This window comes from Myotis myotis, unplaced genomic scaffold (assembly GCF_014108235.1).
Source record: "Myotis myotis isolate mMyoMyo1 unplaced genomic scaffold, mMyoMyo1.p scaffold_m19_p_16, whole genome shotgun sequence".
NCBI classification, from domain to species: domain Eukaryota; kingdom Metazoa; phylum Chordata; class Mammalia; order Chiroptera; family Vespertilionidae; genus Myotis; species Myotis myotis.
In genome coordinates, this window is record NW_023416320.1 from 19550016 (window position 1) to 19565821 (window position 15806).

The following is a 15806-nucleotide window of genomic DNA, read 5'->3' on the forward strand; positions in this document are numbered from 1 at the left end:
TCAGAGATGTCCTCCCTGTGGAACTAAAGTGAGACAAGCAGATTACAATTTAAGCAGCAGATAGAGAGGCTGACTGCTGAGACCAAGGACACCACGTAGGACAGCATGAGGTGCAATGTCAGACTTAAGTAGCTCTGATTAAGCAAAAGTGCCTTGCAGACTATAATACCGAGAAGCATAACGACAGACTACAAAGAATGAATTGATCGTGGAATAGAAGACATGAGGCTGCTGGTAGTGGCTTGATGATGATTATGAAGTTGGTATGTGACCTACATTTCAGTTTCGTTCACTTTGTACCAAGTTCAGTGAAATACATTTCATTGGTTGCATTTTGTCACTTAAGACTGATCTGCTTCTATGCCAGACTCTTTTCTTTTTTTTCTTTATTATTTGACACTCAATAAACCACAGTTATTTGCTCAGAACAGGAAAGCACATGGTGAGGAGAATGAGGACGGAATAAAAGCCTGACAATTAAAATGACACATCATGATTTGGCAACAACTGCCCTGATTTATGCCTGTTGTCCAGCTTAATTTTTAATAGTTTCTCCTTTTACTCTCAAAAAATTATCTTAGATTAGTAAAATAAACTATATAACCATCCCAAACATGATCTTTGTTCTTTATAAAGATTTAGGGAGACAAAGGAACCCAAAATATCTTTGGGGAGCAAATGTCACATAATTCAAATATCTTCAGGACAATGAATTGTTAAACCACTTATTCTCATCTTTATTTGGAAATAAATCACAGCTGGTGCCTGGGGCAGGGGCTTGACTATGCTTAATAAAGAAAGGTCAGAAAATGTTTTAAAAGAGATATTTTATAAACATTAAAATGTTTAATTAAGAGGTCAGAAAATATTTTTAGAGAGAGGTCTTGGTGCTGAGTCTGTAAGAATGAGCAATACTGAAGCATAAGAGAGCAGACAGAGAAACTTTTAAGGTGGCATAAGGTTTAGACACAGAAACAGTACAGCGTGTGTGTGTGTGTGTGTGTGTGTGTGTGTGTGTGTGTATTTGTGAAACTAAGATTTTCCTCAGTGAAAGGAAAGGTGCAACTGAGAAATAATTGGTGATAAATATGTTTAGAATATGATCCTTAAAGAACAAATGAACGAATAAACCAATGAGTAACATGAGATAAATTTATCCAGGGAAGAGGACTTTAGCAAGGGCCCTAACAGGGCAAACTGACCTACAAGCCAAATTTGACCTAAAGTAGTGGTTTATTGGCCTATATAGTCTGTTAACATTCCTTTAAGTGTAGTTGTTTGCCTTGAAAATTAGATGACTTTACACAAAATTACCTATTTCAAGTTCCACTTTAACCCCGTCTTGCTACAGGACAAAATGACTATAGCGAGGAAGGGCAGCTGTCCCTTGTAAATGGGTTGTATACACTCCAGCTTTCTCACTCCTCCTTCCTGTTTCACTTGTATGAATCACCTGCCTTTCAAGTGTGACCTTAGGTGTGGTACTTGGGAGCATAATCAGGAGCACAGCTGATTAAAGAGTAGAACTTCATTGTGACTAATAATATATAAGTAAAAGCTTCCTATTTCCTCTAGCATATTAATACATGTTTCTAAATAATAATGACAGCATGCCCAGACAGCGTGGCTCAGTGGTTGAGAGTCGACCTATGAACCAGGAGGTGACGGTTCAATTCCTGGTCAGGGCACATGCCTGGATTGTGGGCTTGTTCCCGAGTATGGGGTGTGCAGGAGGCAGCTAATCAATGATTCTCTCTCATCATTAATTTTCTATCTCTCTCTCTCTTGCTCCCTTCCTCTCTGAAATCAATAAAAATATACTTAAAATAAATAATGACAGCACAATAATAATAACTACCAAGCATATGCAATGCTCTAGACATAGTGTAGAGTTCCTTTCAAACACATATGGATTTGAGTCACAGCTCCAGGCATTGCTAGCAGTTGACCTTGAACAAATTAACTTACTCTCTAAACCTTTGAGTATTTATTTGGAAAGTGGGTGACATATCATACGTCATATTGCTTTTGTGAGGATTAAATGAATGAGATCATGTATATAAAACACTTAACATGGTTCTTGACATACAAATAAGAACTCATTCATTAAAATAATATTTTCAAATTTGAAATCTGGGCACTTGTAAAGCTGTGTAAGCATGAGTTACAGAAGACCTACCACCAAGAGACTAATTTTCAATGACCGATGCTTTTCACAATATATTAACCCTCAAAGGATTTTTACTTTAATGGGTAGGTTTTTAGTCTCAGATCAGTAGTACAAATTTCTATGCATCTTATAAGGATATTATGAAGCCAGATTTAGTAAAGATGTGGTATTATGCACATTTTTTGATAACTTTAATATGCCGATAAATATAATAAATGTAAAGATGCATTGCTAATTTTACAGAAAAATCTGCACTAAAAATTCCCTGAAACTCATATGAAACAGCCTGTTTCCCTTAACACGTGGAGTTGGCATTCACAAACACTAGCCTGAGGCATTTATAACATGAGTGTTTTCAGATATTTAATCACAATAACCTTTAAGTGTAAAACATTATATATTACTAACTTAAGGTAAAGGAAAGGAGAACTGTTAGTTTCCAAACTACAGTTAGAACTGAAATTGGACAGCAGTCATGAACAGTTCTCTGATAAATTGTCCCTAACTTCAAAAAAAGAGATAAACAGTAGAGAACAAAAGACATAAAAATGAAAAGTGTTTGGTGTTTTATAATTAGAAACCATTTCTGTTCACCAATTACATAAAAATTTTCTTATTTTTCATACTTTTTTCAAAAGATATATGAATTTAAATTGCAAATTTACAAATATTGATTCTTCTACACTGATTTACACCTTTCACACAAGTTTGGCTTATATACAATACAAAAAAAATTGTTTTCTGTTAGTTAATTATGTCAAACAACTGTGTTCCCTGAACAAAAAGTCCATCAATTGTTTAAACGTATTAACCAGTCGCTTATCTAAAGCAATATATTTTGTGGAGAGTCAAATTTCAAAAGTCCTTCAAGCTTTCTCCATTTTTTCAAAGGATTTTAATTTTACATTTATTCATATAATGATAATAGTGCATTGGGCACCATCTACTCAATACCAAGTACTGTGCACATGTAACCATGCTACAACTTAATAACTTATTCATGGGATGAGCATTATTATTCCTATGTGAATTAGAAAACTCAGCCTCAGGTGATAAGGTAAGGTGCCCAAATTAGTAAGGAGCTGGGGTTTTAATTCAGGGCATTTGAAGAATACTGGTTTGCATTCTTTTTATAGATGATCTTGGACATTTGGATAGATTTCTGTTAATAAAATTTTTAAAACAGATACAATGAAAAAATCCATCAGATAATATTTGTAAAGCGACAATGTGTGTTGGCAATATAAAAATAGCAATTAAATTTTTAAAGTTTTCATCTATGTTTCTCCAGCCACTAAAACAAAATTCCTTTGACAGAACAATATATATTTAGTCATGCATCAATGTCTTGGGAAAAAAAAACAACACACACATACAGATGAGCAATGGACACAGGTAATTACTTATGCATGGTATTTTCTTGTTATAGAAAATTTTTAATTTAAAAGTAGATCTAAATTATTTTGTTAAATATATCTGTGAATATAAAATTAAAAATTTTAAATTTTTAAAATGTAAATCTATATTGCAAGCTTTTGTAATATAATTATTTCATTTGCTGAATCATTATAACACCACCTATATTTTAAGGAAAATTGGTTTGCCAATTGAAGATACAGTCTCAACGATTCATATATTGACTCAAAGTTAATTGCATTTCTTTTTTACAAATATATTTTACTTTAACTGCAGATTAAGAATATCCAATAAGAACATTTAAAGTCATAAACGTTTTGAGCAGTAAAGTTAACAGAACAATTTGAATAGCATTTCTCATTTGCATTTAAGAAATAAAATAGTAACTCACTTGAAAACTGAATTGCAAATCCAGATTTGCTGATATAAAAATCCGTGTCAAACTGGATGGTTACAATATTGAGGGTGCTATGGATTCCTTCAGGAATAAGAGATCCACTAATTTCCTTTAAAAGCATTTCATTTTCTGGTGGACCATCCCAAACTCGGAGTATATCATGTGATGCTTCCGTATCGAAAGCAAGAAACTGTAGGCTGTGGAAGAAACATATATCTGTTTGATAAGTTTAAGTACAAATTCTGTTTTAAATAAAAAATATAACACATATGCATCTTTGCTCTTACTCATTACTAGAGGCCCAGTGCACAAAATTTGGTGCACTGGTGGGTGATCCCTCAGCCCAGATTGCAAGAGAGTGCAGGCCTGGCTGAGGAACCCCACCAGTACACAATTGGGGATGGGGAGGGATGCAGGAAGTTGGCCAGCTGGGGAGGGACTATGGGAGGGCTCCAGGGTGTGTCTGGCCCATCTTCCTCAGTGCCAATCCGCCAGACCCACGCAGCAAGCTAACCTACTGGTTGTAGCGTCTGCCCCCTGGTGGACAGTGCATGTCATAGTGAGTGGTTGAGCAGCTGTAGCATATCATTAGCATATTACACTTTGATTGGTTGAATGGATGACCAGACGACCGGACACCTACCATATTAGGTTTTCAAAATTTAACAGAATATTTAACCATAATAAAATTTTTTGAACAGTATAATTTATTTCTTTAGAATGATTAAATGTACTATTATATCACCTGGCAAATTGTCAACTGTGAGGTATGCATTCTTTTCACTGTTCATGAATTTCAACTATGGCCACAGCAGGTGACACTGGTAGAGGATCTGGCACATGCCAGGCACCGTGCAAAATGCATTACATTTTGTTATTGTTGTTGTTGAACTGTTATGACTCTATGAAGCAGGAAAAGTTTTTATCTCGATTTTATAAATGTGTCAAATGGAGTTTAGATAGATTAAATAAAATGCCCAAAGGATGGCAGAGTCATAAATTGAACTAAAGTTTTCTTACTGCACAGTATATATTTTTACCAATATTTCAAGTTTGTTTGTTTGGTTAGATTCCAATGAGACTTATTCCATAAATGCAAGAATAATTCACACTCAGAAACCAATTAATGTCCTCACAGTGATAGATAGAAGGAAAAAAAATAGCATAAACATCTCAATATATATGTAGAGAAAAGTATTCTAAAAATTCAACATTATAATGGTACTCAGCAATCTAGGAGTAAAAGGGAACTTCCTCAATGTAAAAAATAATGTTTACTCACCCTCTAAAAAAATGGATGAAAACCAAATAACCTTGTTTTATAATAAATCTAATCTGTTTTATATCTAATTTAGACAAAATTAGTATCTGACATTCTGTGACTAGTGCCAAAAATTAGAAATCCAATTTGTCAACAGTTCAACTCAACTTTCTACATATATGTCACATTTATGTTTGATATATGAATGGTTGCAACTTTAAATTTGAACAATATCAAGTATTGTTCTTTAATTTAAAAAAGTCCCAGAATCCAGTTGAAATCAATATTTTCAAGTTTTCTAATATTTAAATAAAACAATGCATTACCTATACTAAATAAAAATAGGTTGAGAATCAATCTAGTGTAATCTATTTTGAGTTCTGCGAACTCCCTTGCAAAAATGACATGCCAGATAATATCCAATACTATACCAGTTTACATCCAATAATGCATTCAGTATATCTTTCATAACGTTATTTATTTATTTTTTTAATATATATTTTATTGATTTTTTACAGAGAGGAAGGGAGAGGAATAGAGAGTCAGAACCATCGATGAGAGAGAAATATCGATCAGGTGCCTTCTGCACACCCCCTACTGGGTATGCGCCCGCAACCAAGGTACATGCCCTTGACCAGAATTGAACCTGGGACCCTTCAGTCCGTAGCCCGACACTCTATCCGCGGAGCCAAACCGGTTAGGGCTTTCATAATGTTTTTTAAATGGTAATACTTGTTTTCTATAACCACTTGCACCACCCAGAAGCCTGTCTGAAATTTCACTTATGTAAAAGAATCAATTCCTATGTTTAAAGTCATTGTTTTGTGAGCAATAACACACTGGCTCATTTGTCAAGGACAATTTGTTCATTTACTAATCCCTCCCTAGCCATAACCCAAATACTTAACCTAAGACTGAGAGCATGTCACAGCCTTGGAAACCTGACTCTATTGGCATAGGAGTCAATGGTCTGCTCTCATCTAAAGGGCCATGATGTGAAGAATTGTTAGCCACCCCTCTATCCTCAGCAGGAAGGAGGAATCGAGCGTGGGTAAAGGGGCCGAGAGCAGGTGCTCCAGAGATATGCCTAAAGCTATGGAAGACAAGGAGTACATACATATTGAGTCCCCCTTCTATTCTTATTTATTCTAAATGTTTGTGAGGCTAAATTTATGATGGTGACCAGGACAATTTTGTATACCTATCAAAATGATAGACTCAGCTTCTGGAGTCTTCAAGAATTAAATGTGTAGCCAGGCAGCCAGGCAGGGTGGCGCAGTTGTCTGGGGGCTCTCTCATGCACCGAAAGGTTGCTGGTTTGATTCCCAGTCAGGGCACATGCCTGGGCTGTGCGTTTGATCCCCAGTTGAAAAGTGTACAGAAGGCAACTGTTCTCTCTCTCTCTCTCTCTCTCTCTCTCTCTCTCTCTCTCTCCCTCTCTCTCTCTGCCCTCCCTGCCTCTCTAGGCATGTCCTCAGGGGAAAATTAAAAACAAAAGAATTAAGTGAGCAAAGTGCCAAGAAGCACAATAATTTCTCTTCCTCTGTGCCCTCTTATAAATATAAGAAGCGTCTTTCTATGGGGTTATATCAGCTACCACTGTGACCCATAAATCAATAAACCATTCTTATTAATACTTTTATTTTTCATATGTTTAACCGATAAAATCTAAGTTTTTCCTTACCAAGGGTAAAAATCTTGAAAAATGTTGATGTTGATTGATATTATACTTAGGGGCTCATCAGGAAATCCAGATCCCCTAATCATTTTAAGAAAATAAAATCCATTTACCTGACAATGTTTCCTGGATCCACCTCAATCATCCACATGCAACGCAGATTATTATCATATGGAAAGGGGTAACCGGGAGATAAGATTCTTCCTGATGATTCTCCTTTGAAACGACCTCCACATTCAGCTAATAAATAAGAAAATGAAAATTTAACTCACAGTTTAATGCCAGTCTTTTGAAAACAATCTGTGAATTTTACAATGATACCTAGTACCTTAAGAAAAATAAGAATTGACTCCCCCTTTTCTTAAAAGTATGTATTTGTATATGCTTTCTCAGAGTAAGGTATTAATTGAAGAAAGAACATATTGCACAATAAAGTAAGAGTGTCAAGTTAGATCACATAAAAGATAATGGAATGAATGCAATTCGGGATTTTAAAAAAAGAGAGACACACTCAAAAACTCTAAGTTTAGGATGCCAAACACTTTAAGATGTGTTGTTAAATAATGACAATTTAAAAAGGAGAAACAGATGGCGAGTTGCTTAGTGCTAGTTGGTTGCAGGCTGAATAATTCATCATCTTGCTAACCCACCTCTGAGAAAAACTAATCTTTACTGTAGTCCCTCAGGCCTTCTAAATTTCATTGTCCTTTTATTCCCCTTTAAATCACTCTAAACACTTTCACTTTAACCTCCCCAAAGCCAAAGCATCATTTTTATTAGAGATTTCTTACTTCAGTTAAATCTAGTTTGCTTTTGATTTAATGTAATCTCTAATTTTTATAAAATTCATCAAGTTAAAATGTAAATATTGTCATATAATCTAAAGAGATTTTTATTTTTTGGGGGATTCCCTCTCCATTTTAGTACTTTTTTTTAACATATAGGGATGCCTGGTGTAGTCTTAATTCCAGAAATAACTGTATTCAGGAAGAGAAAACTAAGTATTTTAGTCATATATTATAAATTTGAAAATTCTCCAAATTATTTCCTACTAAAAAGTAACCAAAACGAAGCTTGCTAGTTGCATAAATATTTGAAGATACTCTCATATGTTCCTTGTTTTTATCTTACTCAAATTCAACGGCTGAATTAATCTTCTTATTTTTTTTTTTTAAGGCAAAAGTCAAAGATAGAGTTTTAGCATTTGGGAGACACCTTAGAACAGAAACTAATGGTCAAATTTGCAGGCTCTACTCATATAAATGTATTTGTTTCAAAAATTTTAGATATTATATTTCACTGTACTGTGATGGTTAGTTTCTTGTGATAACTTGGCTGGTTTACAAGAGCCAGCTATTAAATCAAACACTAGCCTAGGTGTTGCTGTGAAGTTATTTCATCAATGTGGTTACCATCTGCAATCAATTTACTTTAAGTAAAGGAGATCACCTTTGATATTGTGTTTGATAATGTAGTTGGCCCTCATCTAATCAATTGGGAGGCCTTTTGAGCAAAAACTGAATTTTCTAGAAAAGAACTTCTCCCTGTAGTCTAAACTCCTGCCTGACCTTCCAGCCTTTTGGCCTCTCCTATAGATTCTGGATTTGTCAGCCACCACAATTGCTTGAATCAATTCCCTAAAATGAATCTCTTTAGAAAGACGGATTATAGATAGGTAGGTAGATAGATCAATTGATCTAGATCTAGTATTCTATTGATTCTGTTTTTCTAGAGGGATTGACACACATTCATAGAGGACTAGCAGTTTTTTGTATTGCAACAACAATTCAATCTAATTTATATTGGTATTAATTTTTAATAGTTTGTAATTTACTTATTATTACTAGTATTTATTTTTTTTAGTTAAGTTCTATTGATTTGAGAGAGAGAGAGAAAAGTAGAGGGGGAGAGAGATAGAAACATTGATCAACTGACTCCTGCACATCCCCTACTGGGAATTCCAGGCTGCAACCCAGGCACAAGCCCTGACCAGGAATCAAACCAGTGACCTCTACATTCATGGATTGGTGCTCAACCACTGAGCCACTGGCTAGGATGTTATTATTTTTAAAAATATGTTTTTATTTTTATTTTTTTAATATATTTTATTGATTTTTTACAGAGAGGAAGGGAGAGGGATAGACAGAAACATTGGTGAGAGAGAAACATCGATCAGCTGCCTCCTGCACACCTCCTAACTGGGGATGTGCCTGCAACCAAGGTACATGCCCTTGACCGGAATGGAACCTGGGACCCTTCAGTCCGCAGGCCAACGCTCTATCCACTGAGCAAAACCGGTTAGGGCTAAAATATATTTTTATTGATTTCAGAAAGGAAGGGAGAGAAAGAGAGTGATAGAAATATCAATGATGAGAGAGAATCATTGATAGGCTGCCTCCTGCATGCCCCCTACTGGAGATCAAGCCTGCAACCCAGGCTTGGGCTCTGACAGGGAATGGAACCTGACCTCCTGGTTCATAGGTCAATGTTCAACCACTGAGCAACACCAGCCAGGCAGCAATTTATCATTTTTAAGTAAATAAGAAGATATCAGTATTCAAGATGTCACTATCACTTGTGGTGTTTCTATTTTTTTTTAAACAAAAACTTTATTGAACAACTAGAACTGTATACCTATATTAATTAATTTTCATCATTTTTATGATTTATCAATATTGGCATATATTTATTATGCAAACAAATTTTATTCTTCATTTTTTTTCAGATTAATGTTTAACCAATTACAGGCTAAATTGGAGTTATGTGCACTATGTTATATTTTGAATTTAAACATAACTTCTTTTTCTCTCCATTTTTCTTTACTTAGTATTTTGACTTCAAATGAGCCAGGGTGGTATGTTATAGTGCTAGAATTCATTTCTGTGAGAAGACTTATGTTTGCAGAATAACAATGAAATAGTATTTAAAGAAAGTATACTGCTTTAAAAATTAATTTTTATTTGATCAAAGTATAAGTTTTAGAAACATTATTACCCATGTATTAGAGAAAAAGTTTATTTGCTTGAGGAAAAAATATAGCCATATAAATATTTAATATTAATAAGCACAGAAAATTATAATCTTAGGCCAGGTGGTAAAGCTATCAATTGTTGCCAACAGAGAACACTATCCAAAACAGAATTTCATCTTCTGTTATCATGGAAATCATCACCATGTGCCCAACTGTTTTCAGCTGTTATTCTTGATCATCTATCATTGAAAAAATAAATAAATAAATGTTACCCTTCTCATGAGATCTTGAGCAGTATTAAGTCACTAAATTTGTCTTGGGATATTTTATATAAAGTGCATTGATTCACTGCAAACATAATTAAAATCTTCTGATCTCAGACCAAATGTTCTTCCATTTGCATAAATTACTCCAAAAAATAAAGAATATTTTCAGCTTGGATCAATACATATTAAAAAACATATGGTTTTTAATGTATTTGTTTTGTGAATTTAATTTTCAAGACAGCATGCAAGTCAGCGTTTGCAAGTTTATAGTTTTATGTTATTGTAACCTTTAATGATTTTCTAAATATATTTCCTGTACACATCAAAGAATATAACCTAAAGAGAATTAATCAATGCTACATTTTTCTCATAACCACTGCCAGTGGGCGGTTTATTGGTCATATTCCAGAATCCTAAGCTTAATCAATTTAGGTTATTATTATAGATATTATCCTCATAATCTATCCAAAATTCAGTTGCTGTCTGAACAGAAAGGACTAAAAGTGCATTTTGGTTGGATTAAAAACATGTTTGCTTTCTGCATGAATCTATGTTTTAAAAATCCAATAGAGGTCTCAGGGCATCAAAAACACTGCAGTTAGCCACGAGGCCTCTAATGACTAAAATTCTATTTTTTAATAGTTTGTATTCTAGCAAGTTTTGTGGAGATTTATATGTTGACCATACCAACTAACAAAGATTAAACCTTGTCTCAATAGGTCCTCAAACCATATACATTGAATATGTGCATTTTGGGGGTATTAACCTTAATAAAACTATTTTAGAAAAATATTGTGGCCAATTTAATACATACGGACATGTGACAGAATGAATCTGTGCCTCCATAAATACCATTACAAAATAAGAATGACTAAAAAATCACTGCATGTTTGTTCCCTACTAAGCAGTTAGTGTTTTGTTAAAATGTTGTTTTTTTGTTGTTACCCTAAAAATCCAACCTGGGATATATTTGATTTTGTGGGGAGGCAGGGGGAGTAGTGGTCTTTACAATACTTTTCTATCCACCCTCCCACCCACACATACCCAATATTCATTATTGAGCTATCAGATAGTAGAGAATGCTTATTGTCTAGCTTCATGTAAACTATATATCTGATATCACTCAGAAGAATCTTATGGAAATTGGTTAATTATATTATGCTGCATACACATTTTAAAAAGCATATGAACTTCCTTAGATTTCTGAAAAGTTGAGTATATAAACAAACCCTTTTTTAAGTTATTGATAATAGTTTATTGTTTTTAATCACCTCGATAGCAGGACAGGCAATCACTTTTTATATTAAAACTAAAGTCCTGGTGCACAGGATTTGTGCACTGGTGGGGATCAACCCGCTGTGGAAGTGCTGTTCATCCCAGTCAGCCCAGCGGTGCTCCCACTGTGGGAGCACACTGACCACCAGGGGGCATCTCCTGAGTTGAGCATATTCCTCCTGGTGGTCAGTATGCATCATAGCGACTGGTCGACTGGTTGTTCTGGTCATTCCACCATTTGGTCGCTGGGCTTTTATTATATAGGATAAATATGTACAATGTGATTGAATAAATTATATGGTTAAGAATCTTAACATATTTCTGTAGTGTGTTAAATTTTACCAAGATAGGAAAAATAAAATGCTACATTGCATCAAAAAATACTCATAAAAAATTATTAAAAGAAGGCCTTCACTTTTCATTAATTTCCTTCTGACAAATTTTAGTTCATTAACTTCATTTTTTTTTCAGGTTTTGAAAATAGTGTATTTCTTACTAATATATTTTTAAAATTGTTATTAGCTATATTAGGGTAACACTGGCTAATAGCCTGACATTAATTTCATGTGTACAACTTTATAGTTGTATACTCTATGATAATATGGATGGATCTTATGGAATGAGTTAGGCAAAAAAAAAGATAACTGTCCGGCTGACATAGCTCAGTGGTTGAGCTTTGACCTATGAACCAAGAGGTCACAGTTGGATTCTTGATCAGGGCATATGCCCAGGTTGCAGGCTTGGTCCCAGTGTGGGGCCTGCAGAAGGCAGCCAATCAATGATTCTCTTTCATCATTGACGTTTCTATCTTGCTCTCCCTCTTCCTCTCCCTATCCCTGAAATCAATAAAAATCTATTTAAAAAAATACTTTTCTCTCATATGTGAATATAAAATAAAAAGCAACAAATGAATAAGCAAACCAAACATACAAAGAAACAAAAAAAAGCAAACAACAAACTCATAGATACAAACAAGAGAATGGTGGTTCTCAGAGGAGAAAAAAGGGTAAAGGGAGGACAAAGAGCGTAAATGGGGTCAACTACACGGAGACTAGACTGCGGGCGGGAAGCACACATTAACTTCTTGACTTAAGGTATGAGTTGTGTGTAGACAGATGGAATCACTTGAAAAACTACAGTGTATTCTGGTAACACTTCTATAGAAATATTTCCTGACAATCTAAACGAGTCTCCTACCAATACAGGAAGGCAGAGGGTAGTCCCATGCCCTTCTCTCCCCAGTCATGCACTTGAGAAGGCTACTTCCATGGAGAGTGTAGCCGGGATTGCATCCGTAAATGATAGTGCTACCAGCAAAGTGGCCTTGGTCACTGATCTTGTATCCAAATTGTGGAATGCCAGGGTCTTCACAATGTGAAAGTTCAAAACCTGCGAGAAGAATATAAATTTATTAAAGGTGAAATTTAACAGAAAAAATTAAAACTCTACAAATCATGCATTCCTATTATTTTCATACAGTTACATTCCCTTACTCAGTTGTATTCTCTTTCCTACTTATAATACTCTTACCACATTTAATTTTGATATTAGGAAACAGCCAAAGAGAGTTTTTACATTTTTTAAAATAAGAATTTTTTTCTTTTGTATTTTTCAAACGATTCCCATGGGCTATATGACTATATCATGGCTTGTTTTAGTACTAAGCTGCTTGCATGCTTTAAGTGATTTACAGCTAATAATAGGTTCTGGCCATTATAAGTACTACATCAAAATTTAAAACATAAAATTTATGTGAAATCATAACTGTCCAAGTAACAAATATGTCCACTGCAAATATAAATTGAGACTCTTTACTGCTATAGTCTTAGAACATGAAATAGTTTTATATTTAAAATATACTTTATCAAAAAATAACATAATAGTAATTAGATTGAAGAACCCTGAATTGTTATATTCTGCCTTCTCCAGAAATTTACAGCTCTGAAAAAATCCTCACAGGGAAATAAGCCCCCAAACACATATTTATTCTTCCTACATGTTGTCACTCTGGGGTGTAAAGAAAATATTTTTGTGATTCTACAGGGTTTGGGCTTCTTGCATTAATTTTACTGGAAAGTTGGGACCCTGGGGCCAGAGCAAGCCTTAAGAAGTTATTTTACAACTACAACACTAGTAAGAGAATTCGAGAGAGGTTTCTCTAACTTTGGAGGAGGTTTGTGTTTATACTTGAAGGGAAAACAAGGCCAGGGCCTGAGGGACATCTTCAGATGACAAAAACTGCACGCACAGGGGGCTAATCTGGCCTCTGGAGAGATGTCTTTACTTTGCAAAGGTTAGAATAAAAAGCCAGATTCCTTCCAATCCATCTCAAAGAAGCAAAGGTTTTTCTCTCTCCTTTCCAGACAGGAGGGCGAGACAACTACTTTAAACAGAGGAAGCCTATTTTTCTTCATCCCTTGTCTGTCCACTCGTGTAGATTTTTCTATCTGATTTTCATCTTGTTACTACAAGGTTAAGGGCCGGGTCAAAGGGGGCTTACAGGTTATTGTTATTATGATTATATTATCTTAATGATAATTGGGTCTCTCAAGATCCAGAAGACCTTGGGTATAATTCAGAATAAAATTAATAAAGATGGATATTAAAAACCTAACAATCGGAGCACAATAAACTGTTAAGATTCTGAAATAACTAGAAGATACTTCGTAATTTAAACCAAACCTAACACTAGTAATCAAAACATATTTCCAACACCCTATGGAATTCTCTATCTCTAATGTTTTACAAAAAGAAGATAATTAGGTGCAAAATTATCCAAGTTATGACTTCTGAGACTAGAGAATGAAAAAGAATATCCAGATAGCGTCATGTATGAGGGAAATCTGTGATTTTAACACAAAAATGTTGGAGATAAGGAAAACATTTGTGTCTTAAGTTATATAATAAAAAGATTTGCATCTCTTTTATAGGCACAGATCCTTGACCAAATTAGTATAGAAACTAGAAAGTAAAATTTACATCATTGGCTTTTTTACAGTATCAAAACATACATAAAATCACCAAAACTTGTAAGCTGGAAGTAATGTGTTTATACTATAATCTCTGTGTGTTGAGGGATATATTTGCTTTTGGAGAACAAAAGGATACTTTCCTAGTCTCTTTTAGGGGTTCTTAATCATTCCCTCTTCAGTTAACTGATAGAATTGCTCTGCATATTTCAATTCATTTACAATCACTGCTTCTTGTGTTTGTTTCCCTACCAACTAGAACGATTTGATTACTTTTTCTTTCTCACAATGCCCACCAAGCACAAATCTTGGCACATAGCAGATGTTCAATAATGCTCCTGGATGACTTTGGATTTTTAAAGGCAATTACTTCTAGGAAACAACTAAAAAAATACCTAAAATAATTCTAATGAGAAACTGGAGTTAGTGAGACGATTAAAAAAACACATCTTCAGAAATTTCCCTTATGGATCAATTTGTAACAGCCCAGTTTGGGTAAAAATATGTTAAGGGAAATTCAAACAGCTTCAGAGACAGAGCTAGACAAAAAGTTAGACGTTAATTCAAATGATGACATATTATTTATATATGTATATATACATACATGCATGTTATATATATATAACAAGGTATAAGGGATACATGTTCTAGCAAGTCAGTCTTTTAAACACAGAAGTAGAAATAGCAGAAGTTGTAACTGTAAAATTTCAGAACATTAATTTGTATACTTGATACTATTTTTACTTACTATTTTTTTTGTTTTTAATTAAGGTATTACATATGTGTCTTTATCCCCCCATTACTCCCCCCCTACATCCCCCCTGACTCATGCCCTCACCTCCCTGGTGTCTGTGTCCATTGGTTATGCTTATATACGTGCATACAAGTCCTTTGTTTGATCTCTCCCCCTTACCCCCACCCTCCCCTGCCTTTCCTCTGTGATGGTTTGATCAATGCTTCTCTGTCTCTGGATCTGTTTTTGTTCACCAGTTTATGTTGTTCATTATATTCCACAAATGAGTGAGATCATGTGATATTTATCTTTCTCCGACTGACTTATTTCGCTTAGCATAATGTTCTTCAGGTCCATCCATGCCGTTGCAAATGGTAGGAGTTCCTTTTCTTTTTTACAGCAGCATAGTATTCCATCGTGTAGATGTACCACAGTTTTTAATCCACTCATCTGCTGATGGGCACTTAGGCTGTTTCCAAATCTTAGCTATTGTAAATTGTGCTACTATGAACATAAGGGTGTATATATCCTTTCTGATTGGTGTTTGTAGTTTCTTGGGATATATTCCTAGAAGTGGGATCACTGGGTCAAATGGGAGTTCCATTTTTAGTTGTTTTGAGGAAACTCCATATTGTTCTCCACAGTGGCTGCATCAGTCTGCATGAATTTG

The 15806-nt window shown here is 34.6% G+C and overlaps 1 protein-coding gene across 3 annotated transcripts in view; it reads right to left on the reverse strand.

The window, feature by feature from the left end:
• The window catches only part of CSMD3 (CUB and Sushi multiple domains 3), an 872847-nt gene that overhangs the window by 258443 nt on the left and 598598 nt on the right, over positions 1 to 15806 (reverse strand). For all 3 annotated transcript variants that reach the window (XM_036338167.1, XM_036338166.1, XM_036338165.1), the window contains 3 exons: positions 12632 to 12823; positions 7036 to 7162; positions 3978 to 4180 (listed from right to left, as the gene is read on the reverse strand). In XM_036338167.1, the coding sequence (XP_036194060.1) occupies positions 3978 to 4180; positions 7036 to 7162; positions 12632 to 12823 (522 nt within the window). The remainder of the gene's footprint in view (positions 1 to 3977; positions 4181 to 7035; positions 7163 to 12631; positions 12824 to 15806) is intronic.